The 25,684-nt window shown below is 43.4% G+C and overlaps 2 protein-coding genes across 2 annotated transcripts in view; both read left to right on the plus strand.

The window, feature by feature from the left end:
• ATL3 (atlastin GTPase 3) overlaps positions 1-11,733 on the plus strand; it is a 62,046-nt gene extending 50,313 nt beyond the window's left edge. The window contains exons 9-13 of the mRNA XM_041721820.1: positions 2,382-2,509; positions 3,129-3,185; positions 4,909-4,980; positions 5,358-5,789; positions 7,331-11,733. Of these exons, the coding sequence (XP_041577754.1) occupies positions 2,382-2,509; positions 3,129-3,185; positions 4,909-4,980; positions 5,358-5,789; positions 7,331-7,417 (776 nt within the window). The 3' untranslated portion in view covers positions 7,418-11,733. The remainder of the gene's footprint in view (positions 1-2,381; positions 2,510-3,128; positions 3,186-4,908; positions 4,981-5,357; positions 5,790-7,330) is intronic.
• A 3,707-nt stretch (positions 11,734-15,440) lies between these two features.
• The window catches only part of PLAAT3 (phospholipase A and acyltransferase 3), a 29,249-nt gene continuing 19,005 nt past the window's right edge, over positions 15,441-25,684 (plus strand). The window contains exons 1-2 of the mRNA XM_041774301.1: positions 15,441-15,763; positions 16,148-16,223. Coding sequence (XP_041630235.1) covers positions 15,465-15,763; positions 16,148-16,223 — 375 coding nt within the window. The 5' untranslated portion in view covers positions 15,441-15,464. The remainder of the gene's footprint in view (positions 15,764-16,147; positions 16,224-25,684) is intronic.

Genomic DNA, 25,684 nt, shown 5'->3' on the forward strand with positions numbered 1-25,684 from the left:
ACCAGAATTGGCAAATTTTTTCTGTAATGGACCAGATAGTAAATGTTTTAGGCTTTGTGGACCATATTAATTACTCAGCTTTGCTGTTGTAGCAAGAAAGCAGCTGAAGACAATGCATAAATGAAGACATGGTTGTGTTTCAACAAAACTGTATTTACAATTTTAGTTAGCAGTCCATAATTTGCCTAAGGGTTGTAGTTTGCCCATTCTGTTGTCTAGAACATTACCAGTACTATTTCTTATACCTATGTGGTTCTTCCCTATCCCATCTCCCTCCTGCCTCCCACAAAAATAACCACTATTCTAAATTTTGCTTATTTTGCCTTTGGATTTTTTTTTAAAGATTTTATTTGTTTATTTATTTAAGAGAGAGTGAGTGTGTGAGAGAGCACGAGTAAGGGGAGGGGCAAAGGGAGAGGAAGAAGCAGACTCCCTATTGAGCAAGGGGCCTGATACAGGGCTCTGTCCCAGGACCCTGGGCTGAAGGACGCTTAAATGACTGAGCCGCCCAGGTGCCCTTTGCCCTTGAATTTTTAAAAAAAATCATTACTTGTGTTTGAATCACTTAGTCTGTTGATAAGTTTTTAAAATTTTGAACTTATAAAAAATAGTATGTGGCCAACTTGTATTTTCATTGAGTGTTTGATTTCTTTTTTTATTTAAAACATTTTTAAGGATTTCTTTTTTAAAGATTTTATTTATTTATTCATGAGAGGCAGAGGCAAGCAGAGGGAGAAGCAGGCTCCATTCAGGAAGCCCGATGTGGGACTCTATCCCAGGACTCCAGGATCATGCCCAGAGCTGAAGGCAAATGCTAAACCACTGAGCCACCCAGCGTCCCCAGGATTTATTTATTTTAGAGAGAGAGCCTGCAGTCAGGGTGAGGGGTAGAGGGAGAAGGCAAGAAAGGATCTCAAGTAGACTCTGTGATAAGTGGGGAGCCCAACATGGGGCTTGATCTCATGACCTGAGCCAAAAATCAAGAGTCGGATGCTCAACTGACTGAGCTACCCAGGCACCCCTTAGTGTTTTATTTCTGAGATTATCTGTATTACAGTGTGTAGTTTAGTTCACTCATTTTCATTGTAGTATAATTATGGCTTCCGTGAATATAACAGAGTTTATTTTTGATGGAATGTGAACTTTTCCAGTTCACATTACTATTATGAACATTGCTGCTGTGGATATTCTAGTTTATATGGGAGTCTCCCAAGGGTATGTGCTTTAAAAGCAGAATTGCTGGATATTAGAATTTGTATATTTTTTAAAAAGATTATTTATTCATGAGAGACAGAGAGAGGCAGAGACATAGATAGAGGGACTTGATCCCAGGACTCCACGATCATGCCCTGAAGGCAGACCTCAATCACTGAGCCACCCAAGGCATCCCAGAATTTGTATATTTTCACCTTTACTGTATAATGCTAAATTGTTTTCTGAAATGATGCTTCCAATTTATGTTTTCTTCATCAGTGTATAGAGAAATTCCCATTGATCCATATCCTAGGCAATGCTCAGTGTGATCAGACATCTAGTTTTTGCCAAATTAGTGATATAAAATAGTATGTCATTGTGGCATTAAATAGCATTTATTTGGTTACTAATAGGATTAAGTATCTTTTCATATATTTATTTACATTCATGCTTTCTTTGCTTTGCAGTTCCTATTCATGCCTGTTAAGTTTTAGATTGGGTTTGTCTTTATCTGCAGTGTATAGATCCTCTATGTGTATTTTAAGATAGAAACCTTTGTTAGTTGTATGTTACAGATATCTTCTCCCATCTTCTGTCTTGTCTTTTTTTTTATGGTGCCTTGGTTTTAATGTGGTTAAATTCATTCACGTTTGATTTTATGTATGGCTTGAGTCTTGTATTAGAAAATCCTTTCCTTTCTCCAGAAATATACCTACATACAGGTGCTTCTACTTATTTTAACATTAAAAAAATGAACAATAGAAAAGCAAATGGATGATGAGTAGTAATTGCTAATGAATTCAAGTGGGAGTGTGAAGGTATGGCAAGGGAGAGAGGACTTGAGGGGTTGATAATTTGTTTTTTTGATGACTGTATTAGTAAAATTCCTTAAAAATGAGATTTCTTGAAAGGCTATCAAGTAGACTAAATCCCCCAGGATGAAAACCAGGGGAAGGATATTCTCCACTTTCTGTTCTGGTCTAAGCAGCTCTTAATCACGAGGACAGAAGGGAGGAGACAGTAAAGATACGTGCAGACAGAGGTCATGGGCGGCAGAAGGTGCCAGACACAGTTGGGACCTTCCCTCCCCTCACTTTGAACTGGCAGATGTTGAAACATTTTATACTCCGCTTGGTTGAACAAGTCTGTCTAGCTGACTGTTTTCTTCTTCATGGTCTTGTGAACAGATATTGCCAGTGAATTCAAAGAGCAGCTTCAGACCCTGATACCATTTGTATTAAACCCAGCTAACTTAATGGAGAAGGAGATCAATGGCTCCAAAGTCACCTGTCGGGGGCTACTAGAGTATTTTAAGGTAAATATGGGTTTTAATTGTCAGAATATTTGACTTTTGGTAAAACTGATCTAGGTTGTAAACTAACTTGGATTTTACTATTTTAAAGCTTAGGGATGATTTTCATGGGGGAGATATTGAGAGGCATTTTCAGAGCCTTCAGTGTCCTTCCAGGAGTGGGCCACTGGGTGGCAGTATCGGTCTAAGAACCAAATGGATGTTCTTTGCACTTTCTTAGAGGAGTAATTACTGTGGCTAAAGGAAGATTGTTCCTCAAGGAAGATGGTGTGGACAGGAGGTGGTTAGGAAGTTGCTGTGAGTAGGAGGAGACGGCACCTAGATGTGACACGACTACCTCAAGGCGGATGGTCACTGTGCCCACAGGTAGTGGTGAGGCCAGTGTGCATGGGGAATCTGGTGGGACTCCTAGCCTTGGTAGTCTCGTGCTGCTTGAGAACATATTTAGTTAACTAAAAACGCTAACATGCACTCAAAGGTGTGTTGTGTTTTTGCTAATTCCTGGGTGTTGATCTAGGTCTTTAGGAAAATGCAGTTGTATAGTCACTTTCTGTAACTTAAAGTATGATTAAATGTGACAGAATCACATTTTTCATGAGTGTTTTTATGTTTCTATTATAAGGCATATATTAAAATTTATCAAGGAGAAGATCTGCCTCATCCCAAATCCATGCTTCAGGTAAGCAATTCTTTGACATCCTAAATGATACTGTTTGATTACTTGTTGACCCATGCACAAGCAGCAGCATCCTTTAAGAAGGGAATGCAGGGTACCTGAGTGGCTCAGTCAGGCATCTGACCCTTGATTTTGGCTTAGGTCATGATCTCATGGTCCTGAGATTGAGCCCCTAGTAGGGCTCTGCACTCAGCGGGGTGGTCTACTTGAGAATTTTCCCTCTCCCTCTTCCTCTGCCCCTCCCCCCACTCATGCACACACACACACTCTCTCTCTCTCTCTCTCTCTCTCAAAAAAAAAGAAAAAATAGATTAATAAATCTTTAAAAAAGAAAAAAAAAGGAGAATGCTGTTGCTCTCCCTGCCTGTTAATGCTGAAGTGTGTTAATTTTTAGTACATTTTTCACCATTGTTACTGCCTTCTGGGTGTTAAATACAGAGTTAAAGCAGAAGGGCTCCTCACTGGGACTATATCCCACCAAACATACTGTGAACAGGCCCAGTTATATATATATATATATATTTTTTAATTTTTGTTTATTTATTCATGAGAGACAGGCACAGGCAGAGGGAGAAGTAGGCTCCATGCAGGGAGCCTGACATGGGACTCAATCCAGGGTCTCCAGGATCACACCCTGGGCTGAAGATGGCGCTAAACTGCTGAGCCACCTGGGCTTCCCCAGGCCCAGTTATCTTAAGCAAATTATTTTCCTGTTATCTGCTGTCTACTTTAGTAGAACATGTCCTGACATACTTATTTACTACTTACTGGTCAGGTTTTTTATTTTCAATGACTTTTATTTTCAACATTTTGCTATTTTCAAGATGTCATTTTGATAAAACATAATTTTTGACTTTGTTTCTTTTTTCTTTTTTAAGATTTTATTTATTTATTCATGAGATACACGGGGGGGGCGGGGGGCAGAGACATAGGCAGAGGGAGAAGCAGGTTCCACGCAGGGAACTTGACGGGACTTGATCCTGGGTCTCCAGAATCATGCTCTGGGCTGAAGGCGGTGCTAAACCGCTGAGTCATCCAGGCTGCCCAATTTCTGACTTTTTTTTTTTTTTTTTAAATATTTTTTTTAATTTTTATTTATTTATGATAGTCACAGAGAGATAGAGAGAGGCAGAGACACAGGCAGAGGGAGAAGCAGGCTCCATGCACCGGGAGCCTGACATGGGATTCGATCCCGGGTCTCCAGGATCGCGCCCTGGGCCAAAGGCAGGCGCCAAACCGCTGCGCCACCCAGGGATCCCCCAATTTCTGACTTTTATGTGCAGAACATAAAGCCGTTTACTGCCAGATATTTATTTCTTTAGTAGCAAAGCATTTTCACAAAGGAAGCTAGAGTATAAAATTCATATAAAGATAAATGTTTTCTCTTTTTTTTGACCCATGTCTATTTCTTAACACTTAAAATTATTTTTTTCTTTCTTTTTTTTTTAACACTTAAAATTAAAGCAAAGGGAATGATACTTCCAGAGATTTAATTTATAATAAAGACTTATGTATCAGAACGTTTTTTTGGGGGGGGGCAGAAAATTTGGTGAAAAAGGAATATTTTATCTCATACATTGGGCTATATGGAAACATAAAAAATGGCAGAAGGATCCTAAAAAAGGAAGAATGGGAGTAGGGTGAGAGGGAATTGGCACTTGGTTATTTGTGGAAGAATGTTAAAGAGAAGGGATTCAGAGTTTATGCTTTCTTTTCTTATTATAAGGCCACCGCTGAAGCTAACAATTTAGCAGCTGCAGCCTCCGCCAAAGACATTTATTACAACAACATGGAAGAGGTATGCCAGGCATGTGTTTTATTCTGAGGTAGCTATAATGTGGGCCTGTGGCTTACGGCAGAAGCCCAGACTGACCTTGTTTAATGAATCTGAAGATGACGAGACAACAAAACTGTGTTCAGGCCCCCCTGGTAATTGGGGTCTTCTGGTTCTTTCCGTTGCTAAGTAAGGCTTTCTTCCAATGCAGTTAATGTCACCCTCCTTATTTCAGTGCACTTTTCAGAGGAAGTAAACTCAGACTTTATTGGTCTTGGTCATCATTTTAAAGTTAATTTCTAATATCTTAAATATTTGGACTTTTTCAGTGTTTTCACTTGTTTTATTGGGCACTTGTTTTCAAAGAGATCTTCAGTATGTTATGTCTTTATTCTTTTTAGGTTTGTGGGGGAGAGAAACCTTATTTGTCCCCAGACATTCTAGAGGAGAAGCACGGTGAATTCAAACAGCTTGCTCTGGACCATTTTAAGAAGACCAAGAAGATGGGTGGGAAGGATTTTAGCCTTCGTTACCAGCAGGAACTAGAGGAGGAGATCAAGGAGCTCTATGAGAACTTCTGCAAGCACAATGGCAGCAAGAATGTCTTCAGCACCTTCCGAACCCCTGCAGTGCTTTTTACAGGCATTGTGATCTTGTACATAGCCTCAGGCCTCACTGGCTTTGTTGGTCTTGAGATTGTGGCCCAGCTGTTCAATTGTATGGTTGGACTGCTGTTAATAGCACTTCTTACTTGGGGATACATCAGGTATTCTGGTCAATATCGTGAGCTGGGTGGAGCAATTGATTCTGGTGCAGCGTATGTACTAGAGCAGGTAAGTGGTGTCAGCTGACAAGGCTACGGGTTGATAATGGACAGATATCTGTGTTTTTATTGTAGAATATTTCCATTTGCAAGAGTTTCACGGTGAAAGAAGGCATAAGAAGTTTCCCCTGGTCATTTTTTGTTTTTTGATAGGCATTACGTTGCATCCTCCTTCTTTAGGATATTGATATTTACTCCTAATATTTTGTTTCCATGCCTAAAAACTTCCCTCTAATGTGAAAAGTTCCAACTTAGATATATTGTGTTACTCGTGGGAAACTTCTAACCACATGCTCTTCAGATACAATTCCTGTATGATTCAGGAGCTTTGAGATTTTTCTGTTTTGAGTTCTGCTAATGGATGGCATCTCTTTCACTTAAAGTCATTCAGAAAACCAACGGCTTTTGACATTGACGTGATCTCCAGGTGTACAGATCCTTGAGACACTGATTTCCTTTTCTGAGTACCATGAACAGATGGGTTAAGTCAGAATTGCGTGAGAAACCAAGAGGGCTTCCAACCCCACCACCGTAACAGAGCAGAGGCGTAGCTGACTCTCTTGGAAGTCAGCTGCTGTCACAGGCTCCCCTGACACCTGTATTTTCTTTTTTTTTTAATTTTTATTTTATTATTTATGATAGTCACAGAGAGAGAGAGAGAGAGGCAGAGACACAGGCAGAGGGAGAAGCAGGCTCCATGCACCGGGAGCCTGATGTGGGATTCGATCCCGGGTTTCCAGGATCGCGCCCTGGGCCAAAGGCAGGCGCCAAACCGCTGCGCCACCCAGGGATCCCGACACCTGTATTTTCATTTCCTGATTTTCTGGTAACATACCCATGATGTAGACAGATTTTTTTTTTTTTTGAGTGTGTGTGTGTGTGTGTGTGTGTGTGTGTGTATACACACACACACATATGAGTTCAATTTGCCAACATATAACCTAGTGCTCATTCCATCAAGTGCCCCCCTCAGTGTCCATCACCCAGTCACCCCAACCCTCTGCCTACCTCCCTTTCCACCACCCCTTGTTAGTTTCCCAGAGTTAGGAGTCTCTCATGTTCTGTCACCCTCACTGATAATTCCCACTCATTTTCTCTCCTTTCCCCTTTATTCCCTTTCACTATTTTTTATATTCCCCAAATGAATGAGACCATAAAATGTTTGTCCTTCTCCGATTGACTTATTTCACTCAGCATAATGCCCTCCAGTTCCATCCACATTGAAGCAAATGGTGGGTATTTGTCGTTTCTAATGGCTAATATTCCATTGATACATAGACCACATCTTCTTGATCCATTCATCTTTCGATGGACACTGAGGCTCCTTCCACAGTTTGGCTATTGTGGACATTGCTGCTAGAAACATTGGAGTGCAGGTGTCCCGGTGTTTCACTGCATCTCTGTCTTTGGGGTAAATCCCCAGCAGTGCAGTTGCTGGGTTATAGGGCAGTTCTATTTTTTTTTTTTTTAACGTTTATCTCTGAAGTCTTTCTTTCTTGATGCTGTGTTGTATTTTATTAACTTACCTGTTGAATAAATTGACTCTTGCAGGCTACTTCTCATATGGGTAATTCCACTCAGGCCGCTGTGAGGGATGCAGTTGTTGGGAGGCCACCTGTGGATAAAAAAGCTCAGTAGCATCTTGACAAGAGGATTCAATGAGAACGCAGTCAGCCCCTCCTGATTTCTGGGTTTCTGCCACGGCCACAGGTCCAGAGGAACGCAGGTCTGGGATCACCCAGGAAGAGCTGAAACTCAGCAGTAATAAATTAATATACAGACCTTTCCCATGGCTTCAAATTCTTAAACATTTCTGTTGGAAGCATTTCTTTTCCTTGCTGATATAGATCCAAGCCTGTGTCTGTTTTCTTATTACTCTCTGCTTTGTGCACTTTATGGGGGAGAAAGCTAAAGGAAAAAAAAATGCAAATATGGTTTTAAATCCTGCATGTGTCACTTAGTGCCTTTTAAGATTGAATCCAGGCTTTTGAGGACAAGGATAGCCTCATGAAAGATTGCTGTTTTGTGGTGAAACCTGTCAGTTTCTTTTATACTGTTACCATTTAAAAATGTTTACGAAAGTTGCAAAAGCTTCAGAACAAAAGACTGAAAATGACACCATTACACTGTTATTTAAAGTCTTAAAGAATCTTGCTTGCCATATAGTGTGGAAAAACCACATCCTATTTAAATCCATCATACACTGAAATTTATGGTCTTTTACTGACAGGCTAGCAGTTTTGTTGGAGCAAACTCTTATTTTTACCTTCATTCCTATAGCTTCTTTTTAGAAAAGAGGCCAACATGCCTTGAAAAGCCAGAGTGGCTCATAATGAAAGGAGTGAGCTCGATACTTTAAAACAAAACAAAACAAAAAAAACCCTGAGTTTGATGAACCATGTGACATCTGATAAGTCATTTGAACTTGTGCCTTGGTCAGATTCACTGTTTGCAGGTTTATATTCACATATGTATTATATATAACTCATGGTTGTTACTTGTGAGGTCTAGTTTTCAAGAGTTCTGCGTTAAGAAGAGAACTTTATTAAGGATTAAAGGAAAGACATTATTACCAAACATTATTGTCTTTAGTTGTCCTGTTTCATGTGGCCTAGGCAGTAAGTAAATCACGTCTTTATCCAAAACATTTATTTGCATTCTCCTATGCACAAATATTTTTTAATAATAAAGGTAAAATTGTCAGTTTTGTTTAGTGAGTCTTCCTTTATTAACTTCACTTGACTAATCTGGAAACTTTAAAATAGCTTTGGCTTAGTGAGGACCAAAGTCCCACCCAAATATGGATAGTATCTAGAAGTATCTAATCTTTTTTGTTACCTTGATTGGGTGAAAAAACATTTTATCTGTTAGTTGCCTTTTCCTTTGATTTTAATATAATGGTGAATTTAAAGATTTTTAAACTTTTAAAGATTGCCTTGTAAGTATTTATGTAAGCATTCAGGTATGAGAATATTAATTCTTAAGGTAATTTTTGTTGTGGAAGGGAGATAGGAAGGCTTAGGCAAAACCCAAGTGTTGATTCTATGTATATGAAGTCTAAGTGGAAAGCAGAAAAAAGAAGCATGTAGTCTCTGTATCAAAGAATTTTCTTTTTATTACTTTAACATTTCACAACAGAAGTATTTCTGCAAGTCTGAATTAATTCCAAGCATTTTATATATTTTTATATCTACATACCATCTTGCCCTGAAATTCTTGCTATTTTATTCATTTGCCATTACATTTTAGGAAAATTCCTAAAAACTGTTTACTTGGATAACAGTGATGCTCAGTTTGACTGTTAAATTGAAAGCTTCTCTTTGAAATTTTGGTGCATTTTCAGGTGGCCTCTTATCTTCTTGCATGTTTATACTTATTAGCTAAAGGCTTTGCAGATGTTGAGATACTTGGCTTTTAATACATTGTAGAAGCACATTTATAGATTTCAGAATAATTGTCTAGAGTGATGCCTTTAAAAGGTGAGAAAAGGATGATCTAAAACTTATTTTAATACTAAAGTATTAGAATTTTTAAAGTAAAACAACATGTGAAAGTGTATAACTTAGTGAAATCTTAGTATTTAATTACTGTTTAAATTCACCATTTCTGTTTTGATCTTAAAGAAATAATTTGGTTTAATTGTCCTGGGGAAGCCTTATTATTTTTGTCTTTATTAGTTAACTTATTCTGCCTCTGGAAAGTGTTTATAAAGCTTTCTCAAAAAAAAAAAAAAAAAAAAAAAGCTTTCTCAGTGAAGATCCTTAGTGAGTTTTAGTTGGCCTATTTTCTTTATTTTTACAGTAAATTGGTAGTTTTATATCAAGTTTTTCAATAAAAGATGCATTCTCATTGCTGGCCTTAAAGAGTCCTGGGGAGATTTATAACCAGGTTGAAGAGAATATCTTTTACCTCTTAACTTCCCTCAGCCTTTAATTCGTGGGTCAGACACGGGTTCACGCTGAAAGTGTGTGCTTGTTGTATGTTGCTCTGCCACTCCTGACCAGCCTTCTCATGCAAGCATTTATGGTTTGCACATTTCTAATGGTTATATGGGGGCATATTCCTATTAATGTATAAGAGGAGGTTCTCGGAATTTCTATGGAAAGTATTCATTTCAGGAAAAAAATGTTTTCTTAAATCCAGTTAGCTTTTTATAGTAAAAATAATAGAATAAAAATTTCAGTTCTTTCATGAGTAATCTTTCTAGATTGGTTTGTGGATAAAATGAGGGCAGATGATCATGACTGATGATCAGCATCTTCAAAGTCATATCCTATTTTAGCAATATACTAAGAAGTCCATTCCATGGAGGTTTATGTATTAATACCTACTTTGTACTTGGTAGAATGCTTATGGAATATTGTTTTGCTTTATCTGCTTTCTCTTTTCTCTGTAACATGAAGTGAAAGGCTTTAGGCAAACAAACTGCCTTGTTACTGGCAGTGTGTTCTTAGCAGGTCATATCCAGTATTCTACCTAACTTATAAAAGTGGTGTTTTGGATAGTGTGAGTTTGGATGGGTGTTTATGTATTATGGGCAGATTACAGATAAGTAGGTTGACTTAAGCCCAGGCAAAAGTAACCAAAAAAAAAAAAGTTTTATTTTTTCCTTTCTTTTTCTCTTTTTTTAATGATTTATGTGGAAGTCTTCATAGGACTTCCTCCCCCACCCCACATAGAACTATTTAAATGTAATTCAGGATGATTTAGGATGGCTCCCATCCAAGGTAGCCAGTGTGGGCTACATCTTTCTGGCTTACATTTAGATCTGACAAAATTTTAATCAAGGAATAGGGCATAATGAAGACAAACTTCAGTCATGAAAGTACAAATGATTTGTGTAACTGCTTTTTTAAATGACATTAAGCCCATTGTAAGGGACCATTTACTGTGATAGAATAGTTTTCCTTCTGTCCTTTTATAGTTTTGGGTAGTGGCTCTCATCTACTTTGGAGGGCCTCAGACTTATTTGGGAGTTTTGTTTAAAGCCATTCAGTCTCCTGTAACTTCTGTCAGGGATTGCCTCAGCGGGTATGGGTTGTGGCCCTGGAATCACCACTTTGATAGGCAGTAGTGCAGGTAGCTCAGAGACCAATGAGATAGACTGCTCTGTGGGATGGCAAACTGCAATTCACTATTGTTTGGAGGCAAGTGGACAGATGGACAGCTTCTACCTGAGGCTCAGAATAGGTGCTCTGCTACTGGAGACTGTATGACTGGGACTTCATGTGTTCAGAGTAATAAGGGCGATGTCTTTCATCTAGAGGATTAGCTAAGCTCATTAAAGCTGTTTTTCTAAATTGCAATAACATAGTGCCTTCTCTGGAAAAAGAATGTACCAAGTGTCCTGTTTACTAACAAGTGTAATTAGGATTTTAAAAACCCACCTTTTGAAAGTTTTTCTTTTAAAAAGCAAAGTTCAGCACTGTGACTTGAACCCCTCTATCTTTTCGTGCACAGAAAACCTTAAGCCATAAATAAAAATAATAACAAAAAGGATGGAGAAGATAACTTTGAAAATTAGGGACAGAGATACCCCACAACAGGAACTTTTCAAAACAGGTCTAAAAGCAGAAAGATTTCAAAAGCAATTTTCTTCCTTGAAAGGAATTTAATGAGCCAGAACTAAAATTTAAATGTAGTGCTCTTATAACCAAGGAAACATTGCAATTGATTCCTGAAGCTTTCTAATTTAGATGGCTAAATGCTGCCATGGACTTAAGCCTTAAAGGGGCCAGTATTAATCCTGAGCATTAACAAGTTTTCTTTTTCTTTTCTTTAAAAAATTATTTGTTGAAAATTCTTTCTCCTAGACCCCTGCCTTTGAACGGCTTTAAAACTTAATACACTTTTTAAAAAGTGCAATGGGATGAGATTATGCTACTTTATTAAAAGCATGTTTTCTGTTTCTTAGTTGTGAGGTCATTTAATTGAATAAAGATCATAGCACCATGTCTGTATTGTTTTTTTTTTTCTCTTTCTCTGCTCTTTAATACGGGAAGGTCTATGAAATAGGTTTGGGCTTGGCAAAGTGAATAGGAAATCTAAGGGAGGGATAACTCTGTGTCAAAGGTGGTAGTGGTAATGTGGTTCGGGTGCATCACCTTTCTCTGTCCTGCGAAACAATACTGAACAGTCTTACTAGCATAGTGCTGGAGGAGGCCATGGACTTGAAGGTGTTGCTTAAAACATGTTTTATTTACAGTAACATGGACATGTGAGGACCCTTGAACTTGTAACACTTCCATTTGGTTGCCCCATCTGGTTAAATGGTTCCTCTTTGGGAGTGAGTGAAGCTCTATCGAAAGCATTCCCTTTCACTGGTGGCCTTAGAGCCAGTGGAGAGGTTGCATTAAAGTTCCCAGATATTGACCAATTGCTAGATAGAGCCCATTTGGCCCTGTGCTAAGAGTTCTAGTATGTTTCTAGTTTGAAACATATACTTGGAGCGTTCAGTTGCCATCCCTCCCTCTCTCCCTCTCTCCCTGATGGTGATCCTGTGTTAGGTGCCAGGCTAGCTGTTGCACATGTGTTCATCACCGTATCATTTGGGAAGGTGCAAACAATAGAATATGAAGAGTACGGTGAGAACTTGATGGTGATGGGAGCTACCATCAGAGTGTTAATGCCTTCATTAGCATAAGCTGGGGAGAAGGAAAGACAAGTGGGGAAAGTGGGTGTGTGTGGAGGGGGAGAAGTCAAGCAAACTATGGTTTGTCAATGCATTGACATTCTTGTCTTTGATTACCATATATTTGCAAAGATGAGTTCAACTCTAGTTAGCTTAATTGAAGGAAAAGCAATTGTAAGTGAATGTCTAGGAGCAAAACTGTCAACAGGCACTGGAGAAACTCAAACATCAACAAGGCTAGGCTATTATCTCAAATATATTGGCTGTATTCTCTGCTTTTCCAGATGGATTTCTTTCATGCTGTGGGGGAGGTAAGGCACAGATGCTTGCAGGGTTACATCATACTACTTTTAGGTCTCCAGAGGAAAGAGCTATTTACTTTTTGACCCATTGCCTATTTAAAAGAGTGTGTATACATAGCTGCAACTTAGAGAAGGCTCCTGATTGGCCTGGCATGGGTCATATGTTCAGGGTCCATTGTGATCGCCTGGGGGCTGGGCCTTGATAGCTGGACCAAGGTCACAGGTGTCTTTAGTCAGGGTGATGTGGACTGATTTGGCGGGTCCACCAAAACCACAGTCACCAAGTGAAATACCGCTGGGCAAACAAAAACAAATGTCCACTACAGTTCCCAGTTCCCCAGACTGTTGGGCCATTTAACAGAGTGGAATTGAGAAAGCCTGGAACATTTCAGGAATGTTCTTTCAAGGGGAAGTATGGTGGTTATGTTGCACATTTGTGCAGGGGAAGCTCTCCAGAGTGTCTCACTGGGATTTGTCATTAGTAGGATTTGAAGGGTTTCAGAGATGGGATTCAGGAGGATGTTACACTTCACCTTCCTTTTCTTTCATAAAAACCTAATTTTTCTGGTCAAACTATCAGACTTGGCCTATTCACAAAGCCGCACCAGAGTAGCCTGGGTAAATATTTAAAAAACCCTGTATTCAGGGGCACCTGACTGACTCAGCAGTGACTCTTCATCTCAGGGTCTTGAGTTCAAGCCCCACATTGGGCACAGAACCTACTTAAAAAAAAAAAAAAATCCTGTATTCAGTGGACTGATAGAGTTTTCCCCAGCAGAGTGTTCAGGTTTTGAGAGTTAATGTCAAGCAACGGGCAGCCCCAGTGGTGCAGTGGTTTGGCGCCGCCTGCAGCCTGGGGTGTGATCCTGGGGTCCCAGGATCGAGTCCCACATCAGACTCCCTGCATGGAGCCTGCTTCTCCCTCTGCCTGTGTCTCTGTCTCTTTCTCTCTGTGTCTATGAATAAATAAATAAAATATTTAAAAAAAAATGTCATGCAACAGAAACCCTCATGTTCTCACAAAACGCTCCTAATAGATTCTGCTCCTTTAAATGTGGCTAGCTTGCCCTCTCACCGCTTTTCCCCCTCCTCCTGCGCTGGCCTTGCAGCCCCTCCTATCCCACCTGCTCAGAATCCCCACAAGGCATCCTGTCTTCAGCATAAGCCTGAGCCATTTTCTCCTACTTTCTCAGAGACAGCAAAACATCATATTCTCCTGGAGGAGCCATCCTCCTCCTTAGAAGGCAGAGAATGGAGACCTTGTAAATAATATTACCCTTTCTCACTGCAAGAAGAACAGGGCTCCATGGCTGTGATTGCAGAAAAGACTGGAGGCTTTGGGGTCAGCCCTGGGTTTGATCCTGGCATGGCTTCCCACCTGAGCCTTGGTGATGGACTTGGGGAGGGGGTTATCCACAGTCTGGCTGGTGGAGGTACCTACATCATGTGGGGTAGCTTCTCAGCCTGAGGTCTGTCTTACTGGGCTCCTGTTCTGAGCACCCGGTGGAAGGTGAAAATCACTTTGCTGACATCCTCATCCCGTATCCCCTTGTTTTGTTTTCCCTGGCACAGCACAGGGGGAAATAAGGGAAGTGGCATCTGGGCAGTTCTGAAAGCAGAGAGTTAGGGATGAGCAAAAGTCAGTCTGGTGTTCTCAAACCCGAATCCCTCTGCCTTGAGTTTGGACTGCTTTACAGATAGCCACTTGCTTAATATGCAAAACATCTATTGGGTGAGTAGTGATGCCCATAAAGTTATGGTATTTATTTGTGTTTTCTCTGACTCTCTGGTTGGGAAGCCAGTGAATGACATGTGATGTGATGAGCATGTGTTTTCCCTCATGTTGACAGCCACATGTCCTTTTGTTTGTTTTTTGTAAATTTTTTTATTGGGGTTTGATTTGCCAACATATAGTATAACACCCAGTGCTCACCCCGTCAAGTGCCCATCACCCAGTCACCCCGTCCCCCAGCTCACCTCCCCTTACAATACCCCCTTGTTCAATTCCCAGAGTCAGCCAACATGTCCTGATGAAGATTTACCACGTGCCACACATCAGGCCCAGGACTTTATACGCATTTTTTTTGCTCTCCCTTTGGGGAGTGTATTTTTACAAGTTATATGTTGTCCAATATCATCACCATTCCCTGTTTTTTTTTTTTCTTTTATTTAAAGATTTTATTTGTGAGAGACACAGAGAAAGGCAGAGACATGGGCAAAGGGAGAAGCAGGCTCCCTGTGGAGAACCTGATGCGGGACTCCATCCCAGGACTCCGGGTTGGTGACCTGAGCCAGAGGCAGACGCTCAATTGCTGAGCCACCCAGCTGCCCCTATCACTCCGTTTAAGAGGTGAATAGACTGAGGCTCAGAGAGGGAAGGGTCTCCTGGACCCTATAATCGGCAAGTGACAGACAGGGTCTGGATGTGGCCTAAGCATCTTGACTGCAGGCCTCAGGGCTGGCTGGGAGTGGGCAGAGAGAGGAACAGGAGCTGATTCTTCTCTTCGGGAGCGTCACAGTCCAGCCAGAGAGCCCAGTGCCAGGAATGGCCTGTCTCTGGTCACTCATTCGTGGAATTCGTGCTGTGTGCCAGGTTCGGGGGATATCTGATGGCTTAAGACCCCATAGTTTGCTGTCTTTCTGCCAGGCCTCTCAAAACCTTCAAATAGTTTTCAAACTCAATACCGTTTTAAACCGTAAGCTCACTTGCACGGAGAAAGTAAGTAAAGTCGTACAGCCCAGGGCGGTGGGTATGCAGGCCGAGCCTAACACGAGGCGGCCTTCGTTACCGGGCGCCCCCGAGGCCCGAGGCGGCGGCGCCGGGCCGGGCTCCGGGCGCCCACAGGCGGCGGCGGGGAGCGGGGCAGCGCGGCCGCGGCCCCAGCGGTGGCACGGGCCGAGCGCGGCTCCCATTAGTCAGGCGCTCGGGGAGGAGCCGGGGACCGCCCGCCGCCCCCGGCCTCTGCGGCCATTAACCCTGCGCCTGGGCGGCCGCGCTGCCTCCGAGTTCGAGAGCTGGGTGGGGCAGCCGCTCCGCGGACCTACGGAAGGGTGAGGCGCTCGGGGCCTCCGGGTGCCGGGAGGCTGCGTGGGGACGGAGAAGGTGCGTCAGCCCGGCAGCAGCTGCGCGCCTGGCACCCGCGGGCAGGGCGCGCCCCCCTGGGCCGGCCACGCCGACCACCCCGACTCCCCACCCGCGGCCGCAGGCGTCGGCGGAGCCTCCCCTCACCCTTCAAGGGGCTCAGCCGTTCACTGCCCAGTTCAGGGCAGGGAGGACGCCCTCGCGGATCGAGGAGAGTGAGGTGGTGGCCCTGGGGAGGGGAGAGGAGAGCCGCGCGGTCTCCGCGCCGGGACGCGCTGCGCCCGGGGGCCCGGGGGCCCGGGGGCCCTGTTCCCTCCCAGTGACCCGGTGACTCCCTGCTCCCCCTGCCTCAGGCCTTTACGCGGCGAGCAAACCGAGCTCCAGCCTGAAACGGAGTCCAGAGCACCAAGAAAGATGCGTGCATCCACCGTAAGTGTGGGGCGACGTGGGCTGGGGTGGGGACTGTTTTAGTGGCCACGCACCGCCCTGGAGCTGGGTGATCACTGGCGGGAGAGGATCCTGGAGGATGTGGGGCCGCTCCTCTCGCCGCCGCTGGGCAGCAGGTGTCTGGTGCGGGGTAGCCTGTACCTGGTCCGGATGTCTTACTACTTGCTCTTGCGTGTGCACCTGCCTGAAACGAATGCCAGGAAGGCAGGACCTCCGGGACCAGGGAGGCAGCAAGTGGGGGGCTTGCTCCCCCGAAGGCCCTGGGCTGCTTTCCCGAGTGAGACCGCAACACCTGGACTGGCTCCTGGCGCCAGATGTCTGAGACTAGACTGCTGCCCTAAGCCCTACTTGGGTCTGACCTTTTCTCAGACCTTTTCTGGTCTCAGCTGACTTATCCCATGACCAGCCCTCCCAGCAATTTCCAGGCTTTCACTTTTTCTTTTTCTAACCTGTGATGTGGTTCAGAAATCATAAAGGGGCGTGGCAAATGCTTCCTTTCAACCTGGCAAAACCTGCTACCAGGAGATTCAGGGCACCGGCTGTTGCCTTCCACTCACCAGGGGTGGTGTTCCCCCCCAGCACTTGCTGTGGCACATGTGTGCCAGGTGCTGTTCTGAGCACTTCATGTTTGAAATCCACTCTCTTCTCCAGAGTGAAGATATATAGGATTTACGACATAGGACCTGCTCCAAATAGGGCTTCGTACACATGTTAAGTGCTCAACTGAAATTTCACTGTTATTTCAATCTACAGAAAGATGCCACAGTGACTGATATCAGGATTACCTGGCCATGTTTGATGCCTGGAGTGCCCATTTTAAATATCCCTCTCCTTTATCTGACAACACTATTTTCAGTAATAATCATGAAATGAATAGTAATAATATCCACAAAAGAAACAGTGAAAATTTTCTTTTATTGAACTTTGTATATGAAATCATGCCAGTGCAAAAGTAAAAAGTGAAAAGTAAAGTAAATGTTATGGCAAAAAATAGAAAAAAGTAATGGATTATGAGTTTTTAATTTGGGGCACCTGGCTGGCTCAGTCAACGGAGTCTGTGACTCTTGATCTTGGGGTTGTAGTTTTGAGCCCCATGTTGGGTATAGAGACTGCTTTAAAAAATCGAGTTTTTAGGGATGCCTGGGTGGCTCAGCAATCAAGCATATGCCTTTGGCTCAGGGCATGTATCCCACAGTCCCAGGATCGAGTCTCGCATCAGGCTCCTTGAGTGGAGCCTGCTTCTCCCTCTGCCTGTGTCTCTGCCATTCTCTCTCTCTCTGTCTCTCATGAATAAATAAACAAAATCTTTAAAAAAATGAGTTTTTAATTGCATTAATGTAGTTTTGAAAGAAAGCTTACTCTTGAATGTAAGTTGGTCATAGTCATAAATAATAGCAACATTACAGTTTCTGTTTGGGAACTTTTTCTCCTGGAAAGTTGTCTGTGACTTTGTCAAGATTGGTCTTTGCATACTCATGCTTGGTATTCAGTTGAGCTCGATTTGTCCATCCATCTTTGCTCACAGCTGACTGAAGAGGACTTTTTATTAATTTTAATTTCAAAGGCTCCGCTCACATGAAACCACAGATATACAGCTAGGAAAAGTCTTAAATATTAGGGGAGGTTTGTCAGAGATTCTTAAAAGTCATATTTCAGGGCACCCCGGGTGGCTCAGTGGTTTAGCGCCGCCTTCGGCTCAGGGCGTGAGCCTGGAGTCCCGGGATCTAGTCCCACGTCGGGCTCCCTGCATGGAGCCTGCTTCTCCCTCTGCCTGTGTCTCTGCCTCTGTCTCTCTGTGTCTCTCATGAATAAATAAAATCTTTTTTTTAAAGTCATATTTCAGAATAAATTCCAGAAGCTGCAATACTACCTGTCTTAAAAAAAAAAAAAAATCAATCTAGTGGCTTTTAAATATCTCTACATGTGAAATATTTTTTTTGAAACATTTTTGCTAAACCATCATCAACAGAAAATTAATCATAACCTTTTATCTTATTTGGCAAAACTCTCCCAGGTTTTCCTTCATCAGAAAAAAATCAGAGAAAATGGTTGAATGATAGTGGGCACTGACGTTTATTTAATCTACCACTTTAGAATAAGTCTAGTTCTCGGTAAAAGGGATTCACTTCTCTTTTAGCTTATTCTGGCCCTGGGTGAGCCGACTCTTCTGTCTTCTGTGTTAAAACATAGGAAAATGTAGGACCTTGAAAATCGGCACACAAGCCATGCCCAGCATGAGCTTGGACCATTCTGAGCCCCTTGGAACCTACTATTGGGACAGTAGCTGAGTCTTGTGTGTCTGCAGACTATAGGACTAGGTGTTCCCCGATTGAATTTCCACATAGAAGACAAAGTTTTTTAAAGAAGCAGAAATAAAAATGTGCTTATTTGAGGCTCATGTATATAATTGTTTTTTAAAGATCTTATTTATTTATTCATGAGAGACATAGAGAGGCAGAGACACAGGCAGACGGAGAAGCAGGCTCCCTGCAGAGAGCCCCATGTGGGACTCCATCCTAGGGTCCTGGGATCACGCCCTGAGCCAAAGGCAGCCACTCAGCATGGAGCCAAGCAAGTGCCCTGAGGCTCATGTATATAATTAATCTCAATTGTAACTGCAGCAACTAGAACTTCAAGGAAATAGCTTTGTGGGGGAAGTAGTATTTTATCACTAATATTCTTTAAAATTGTTGTTACCTCATAATGATACACAGCAGATTGATTCTTGGTGTGCTCATATGGGGTTTTGTTTTGTTTTAAGATTTTTAATTTTTTTATTTGAGAAAGAGAGAAAGAGAGAGAGAGAGAGAGCAGGGGGAGGGGCAGTTGGAGAGGGAGAAGCAGACTCCACGGTGAGCAGGGAGCCCGACCTGATGACCTGGCGATCCTAGGATCCTAAGATCATGACCTGAGCCAAAGTCAGATGCACAACCAACTGAGCCACCCAGGTGCCCCATGGTGTGTTCTTATTGTTCTAAAAATTTCTATGGACAACTTATCCCTATTTGCACCCAGGGAATACAGCTCCCACCTCCCCACTGTTTTGAGTATGCTGCTGCCTGACATTTAGGGCTTGACAACTGTCATTTGCTGTGAGAGCAGCTGCCCAGATCTCCCTGGGATGCAGAGGCTGCATGTCTACTATCCAGGCCTGGGTTTTTCTGAGCCTTTCGTCTAGCCTGTGATGCATCCTGGTCAATGCCAGCGCTGATCATTTCTCTCCTCTGTGTGTTCCAAATTGGCTTAGAATGAGCAGGCCAGGAGCCTTTGCCTCTGCTTCTCCAGCCCTGCTGTCTTTGGCTTGGTGCTGGGGAAGTGAATATCCAGAGTGAAACTGGAGCTCCATAATATTGGTACTGAACTGGGCCCTTGGGCTGTCTAAACAACAGAAATTGGTTCCAGGCCAGGCTTTACTGGGGCTTGTGGTCAAGCACAAGGGAGGCAGCACAAAGGAAAGAATCCTCAGGCAAGGAGAGGTCAGGGAGAGTTTTTAAAAGAAACTTACATGGAAAAGGGTGACATCAAAGCATGTAGTAGGGATTTATTTGCACCTGCTGGGGCGCCTGGGTGGTTCAGTTGGTTGAGCATCTGCCTTCAGCTCAAGTCATAATCCTGGGATCCTGGGATCAAGTCCCACATCGGGTTCCCCGCAAGAAACCTGTTTCTCCTTTTGCCTGTGTCTCTGCCTCTCTCTGTGTCTCTCATGAATAAATAAATTAAAAACGGGGATCCCTGGGTGGCGCAGCGTTTTGGCGCCTGCCTTTGGCCCAGGGCGCGATCCTGGAGACCCGGGATCGAGTCCTACGTTGGGCTCCCGGTGCATGGAGCCTGCTTCTCCCTCTGCCTATGTCTCTGCTTCTCTCTCTCTCTCTCTCTCTCCCTCCGTGTGTGACTATCATAAATAAATAAAAATTAAAAAAAAATTAAAAACGAAAGAAGAGTTTCAGATAACCTGTGTGCCAAGTGGTGCCTGGTGGCGGTGGTAGTTTCCAGATGAGTTAGGAGGCAGTCCTGATTCATGTGGAGTGAGGCTGGACTCATACATAGCACAGGCCTGGACGTCAAGAGCCTGGGAGGCCTTACAAATTTTGCCTCCTTTTTCTATGCTACTCATGACCTTTGGGGCCAACAGGCAGGACCTAGTACTCACTGGAGTTGCCACTGTTCTCTCCCAGCAACTGGAAAGGGGAGAGGGGATATGTCAGTCCAGCTCCTCCTCTACCTTCTCTCTGGACCTGAGGCTGGGGAGTATGGGCAGGCAGGTCATGCTCCCTGCACCCACCTAACCCAGGGCAGGGGTGCCTGGTAGGGACAGGGCACAAGGCCTCAACCTCTCACAGGTGTAATTGATTTCACAGCTTTGCCCCACGATCTCATTTACTCCACACATGAACTCTGCTGGATGGGTCTGGATGGCCATATCATACTAGAGAAGCTCAGAGAGGTTAGGTGACTCCTGAAGGTTACACAGCAGTAGAGCAGAGGGGGGCTGAGTCTTGGGTGGGCTTGGGTTCTGCTTTTGAAAAAGCAGCCTCTGATGGATGGGATTCATGCCCAGCCCCTCACAGGTTTCTTCTCTTCCTCAAACCTTAGCACCAAGCTACCAAGTCTTTGCTAGGAAGTCCCTTCTCAGCAATCATGCTGGACTTCAGCCTTTCTGGTAATTTTCCAGGCATTCCCCAGAGTATCAGACATGCAGGGGCCAAGGTTGGGATTTCCACACTTATCACAGCACATGGTTTTCGAAACAAGGAGAATCTGCTCTCTGGATTTCACAACCTCCATGGCATCTCCAGCTGGTCCTGGAGCTGAGAACTTTCCAAATCAAACCTAACAAGAACACCCCAAGGACAGTGGCAGCAGAAACCAGTGTTTACAGAAGTCTTCCTATGTACTAGGTGGTATTTGCTGAATGTTTTATAGATATTAACACATTTGATCCTCAGGACAACCCCACAAATTATTCTCATATTACAGCTGGGGAAATTGAGGCTGGGTAACTTGTCCAAGGCTGTGCAGTTAGTAAGTCGTAGAGCCCAAATCTGAGCCCAGGCTGTCTGGCCCTGGAGCCCCAAGGCTGTAGTCAGGATGCTTTTTCTGAAGACGAAACCCATCTTGATATAGACAAGCTCATGAGTCATGCTCAGGAGCCTACTTTCTGTATTTGTTTGTACATCCGAAATATTTCATTAAAAAAGCAAAACTGCTAAGTTCTGACTGGTGGGGCTAAATGGGGCCAGATGTGTGTGGATTAGAGCACTTCCATAGTAGCCTTAAATGAAAGAAAAAGGCTTAATATATATATATATATATATATATATATATATATATATTTTTTTTTTTTTTTTTTTTTTTTTTTGGTAAGTAGGCTCCACACCCAATGTAGGGCTTGAGCCCATGACCCCAAGATCTAGAGTTGCACGTTCCACTGACTACACTAGCCAGGTGCCCCAAGAAAAACCTTCTTTGTGTTTTGTTTCGGCCCGTGTCATGGCTATGCCAGTGTCATGGCTATGCCCTCTGGTCCCTGTTCAGTGCCCACAGCTGAGGGGCTCACGCTGGGTCAGAACCACAGGGGTGAGTGTGGAGGGTTATGTGGGGATGAGGGGGTGGGGGGCTCCACTGTCTCTTTTCTCCCTGCGGTGGGGGAGGAGGCTGGAGCTCCAGCAGCCCCTTTGCCATTTTCAGGCTGACCCTGGGTAAGCGATCTCATCCCCCTTAGCCTCAGGTTTCCCACCACAGAATGAGGTATGTCTGCTCATCTCAGCCTGGCCTTCAGGGTCACTGCTCTCTGCCCTCAGATGCCCTCTTCTCTGGTTCTCACTCTGGGCTACACAGCAGAAAAAAATGCCCCGATGGACATCCAGCACTCCCCTCTCAGCTGTGCTTTTGCACCCCTGCTTACCTGTCTCCATCAGCCCCCTGAGGCCACCCCCTCCCCAGCACCTTCTCTGATTGCAGGAGGATGTGAGGGTTCAGAGTGTAGGATTCGGGTTTGAATTCTAGCTTTACTCCGTACATGGCCCCTCTCAACTTCAGGACTTCAACAAAAATCTCAGGCGCTGCCTTTCCTAGCATTACCTGCAGCTCCTCCCCACTCCCTTTCCTTAACGCCCATTCCTGCCTGGTTTTGGCCTCCACATCATAAAGGTCACCAATGACCCTCACCCTGGAGCTCACTCCTGACCTTCACGTAGTCAGCTGCCCCCTTGCCTCTCCATTTGGCTACCTGGCAGACGGCTCACCCAACGGCCCTAGCAGGCAAGCCCACTATTCCCTAGCCGGCTCTGTCTGTCCCCAGCCTGCTCATTCTGCCTCGCATTTGTCCTGGCCAGAAACCCTGGGCTGATCTGGACTCCACTTTCCTTTCCTTCCTCCACCCTCATTCCATCAGCAAATCTTGTTGGTTTGACCAGCACAGAGATCCAGAACCTGGTATTTTTCATCCCCACTGCCCCTCTTGTCTGAGCCATCAGCAAACACCTCTCTCCATCCTGCGCTCAACACCTCTCCTGTGGCCCCTCCACTCCAGCCAAATGACCTGCAATTTAATATTGCAGCCCTCGCACCTACCCCATCCCCCCCGCCAGCTGCTTTAATACTGCTCTACCTTTTCTTTCTTTTTGTTTTTATTTGGTATCTCTTCTAATATTCTAGATGATTTACTTATTTACTAAGGTTTAAAATAAAATAAAAATGTTCTCTCGCTCCCTGGTACTGAACAAAAAGCTCATGAAGGCAGGGATCTTTGTTCATAAACACAGCCCAGGTACATAGGTTGGTCCCTGGCTTCTAGCTCTGTGAGCATCTGTTGAGAGAATGAATAAATGAATGAGTTCCTTGATCCTACTAGGCAGAGATGGGCATCCGCAAGGTGAAGGGATTCTCATGGGTTGTTGTCAACTGCTTATACCAAGGCCTTAGGGCAGGAAAGAGTATTTGTTAAAAGTGCCCAGTGATTCTGCATGCAACCCTCTCTCCTGTAATTTGTGTGCAGGCTGGAGTCTGAGAACCACAGCTGGGTGTGAAGGCTGCAGGCTCGGAGTTAAGAACCCAGTGAGTTCTAGAGCACAGTCAAAGCACATCACACAACATTATTGCTTTTGTTATTGTCCTGGACTCCCCCAGGGTTTAACCTCTGCTTTTCACAGAATGCTGACCATTTGAGTTTAAAAGAAGAGTTTAAAGATACTCTACAGGTGAAATGAGTAGGTGGACATATTTGTGATAAAGCAAATACAGTAACACAAGAGTAGAATCTAGGTGGTTGGGTATACAGATTTTTTTTTAAAGATTTTATTTATTTATTTATTTATTTATTTATTTATTTATTTATTCATAGAGACACAGAGAGAGTGAGGCAGAGACACAGGCAGAGGGAGAAGCAGACTCCACGCAGGGAGCCCAATGTGGGACTTGATCCAGGGTCTCCAGGATCACATCCCAGGCTGCAGGCGGCGCCAAACCGCTGCGCCACCAGGGCTGCCGGTATACAGATATTCATTAAAAAATGCTTTCAATGTTGAACGTTTGGCTATTTATTGATTTATTTGGAGTTCAATTTGCCAACATATAGCATATCACCCAGTGCTCATCCCGTCAAGTGCCCCCCTCAGTGCCCGTCACCCAGTCACTCCAACCCCCCGCCCTCCTCCCCTTCCACTACCCCTTGTTCGTTTCCCAGAGTTAGGAGTCTCTCATGTTCTGTCACCCTCACTGATATTTTTACTCATTGCTCCTTTCCCCTTTATTCCCATTCACTATTTTTTATATTCCCCTTATGAGTGAAACATATAATGTTTGTCCTTCTCCGGTTGACTTCACTCAGCATAATACCCTCCAGTTCCATCCACCTTGAAGCAAATGGTGGGTATTCGTCATTTCTGATGGCTGAGGAATGTTCCATTGTATATCACTGGCCATCAGGGAAATACAAATCAAAACCACAATGAGATCCCACCTCACCCCAGTGAGAATGGGGAAAATTAACAAGGCAGGAAACCACAAATGTTGGAGAGGATGCGGAGAAAGGGGAACCCTCTTGCACTGTTGGTGGGAATGTGAACTGGTGCAGCCACTCTGGAAAACTGTGTGGAGGTTCCTCAAAGAGTTAAAACTAGACCTGCCCTACGACCCAGCAATTGCACTGCTGGGGATTTACCCCAAAGATTCAGATGCAGTGAAACGCCAGGACACCTGCAACCTGTTGTTTATAGCAGCAATGTCCACAGTAGCCAAACTGTGGAAGGAGCCTCGGTGTCCATTGAAAGATGAATGGATCAAGAAGATGTCGTCTATGTATACAATGGAATATTACTCAGTCATTAGAAACATTTGGCAATTTAAATTCTATGTTTGAAAATTTTTCTTAATAAAATGTTGGGAAGCATGCTATGAACTTAAAGGCACTAATTGCAGGAGAACTGGAAAATACATAAAAAGAAAGAAGTAAAATAATGCCAATAACCACCCCAGCACCCAGAAGGAATCTCTGTGAAGATGTTGGTATATATCCTTCCAGTCTTTTTGTTGTATTTATTTTGTTACATAGTGGTAGTTGTATGGATTACCCTAAACTGAACATACTAATGTTTGTCAGGGTTTTGTTTTTGCACATGTGTGATTCTAAAATGAATATAGGGGCAGCCCGGGTGGCTCAGTGGTTTAGCGCCGCCTTTGGCCCAGGGAGTGATCCTGGAGACCCTGGATCGAGTCCCACGTCGGGCTCCCTGCATGGAGCCTGCTTCTCTCTCTGCCTGTGTCTCTGCCTCTCCCTCTCTCTCTCTCTGTGTCTCTTGTGGATAAATAAATAAAATCTTTAAAAAAAAAATAAATATAGATGTATTTAAACATTTTGGAAAACTAGAAAAGAATTAAAGAAGAAATCAATACCCTAAATGTCACTGTCTGATAATAAACACTGTTTACATTTTGGTGTATTTCCACAGCTTTCTTTATGTGTTTTCTTTTTTAAACAAAGTTTGAAAAAATATACTGTTTCGTATAAAGCTTTTTTTAAAGATTTTATTTATTTATTCATGAAACAAACACACACACACACACAGAGGCAGAGACACAGGCCGAGGGAGAAGCAGGCTCCATGCAGGGAGCCTGATGTGGGACTCGATCCCAGATCTCCAGGATCACACCCTGGACTAAAGACGTCGCTAAACTGCTGAGCCACCCGGGCTGCCCTGTTTTGTATAAAGCTTTTTAATTAATCATTAGGTATGGACATTTATTGTCATTAAGTATTTTTTAAAAAACGTTAAAACATAGCCTGTAATATCCTAGTATATAAATATGGCAAGAGTTAAATAATATTTTCATGTAGGATTTTTAAAAAAGATTTTATTTATTTATTCATGAGAGACATATATATATATATATATATATATATATATATATATAGAGAGAGAGAGAGAGAGAGAGAGAGAGAGAGA

The sequence above is a fragment of the Vulpes lagopus genome, chromosome 11, assembly GCF_018345385.1.
Source record: "Vulpes lagopus strain Blue_001 chromosome 11, ASM1834538v1, whole genome shotgun sequence".
Lineage (NCBI taxonomy): Eukaryota > Metazoa > Chordata > Mammalia > Carnivora > Canidae > Vulpes > Vulpes lagopus.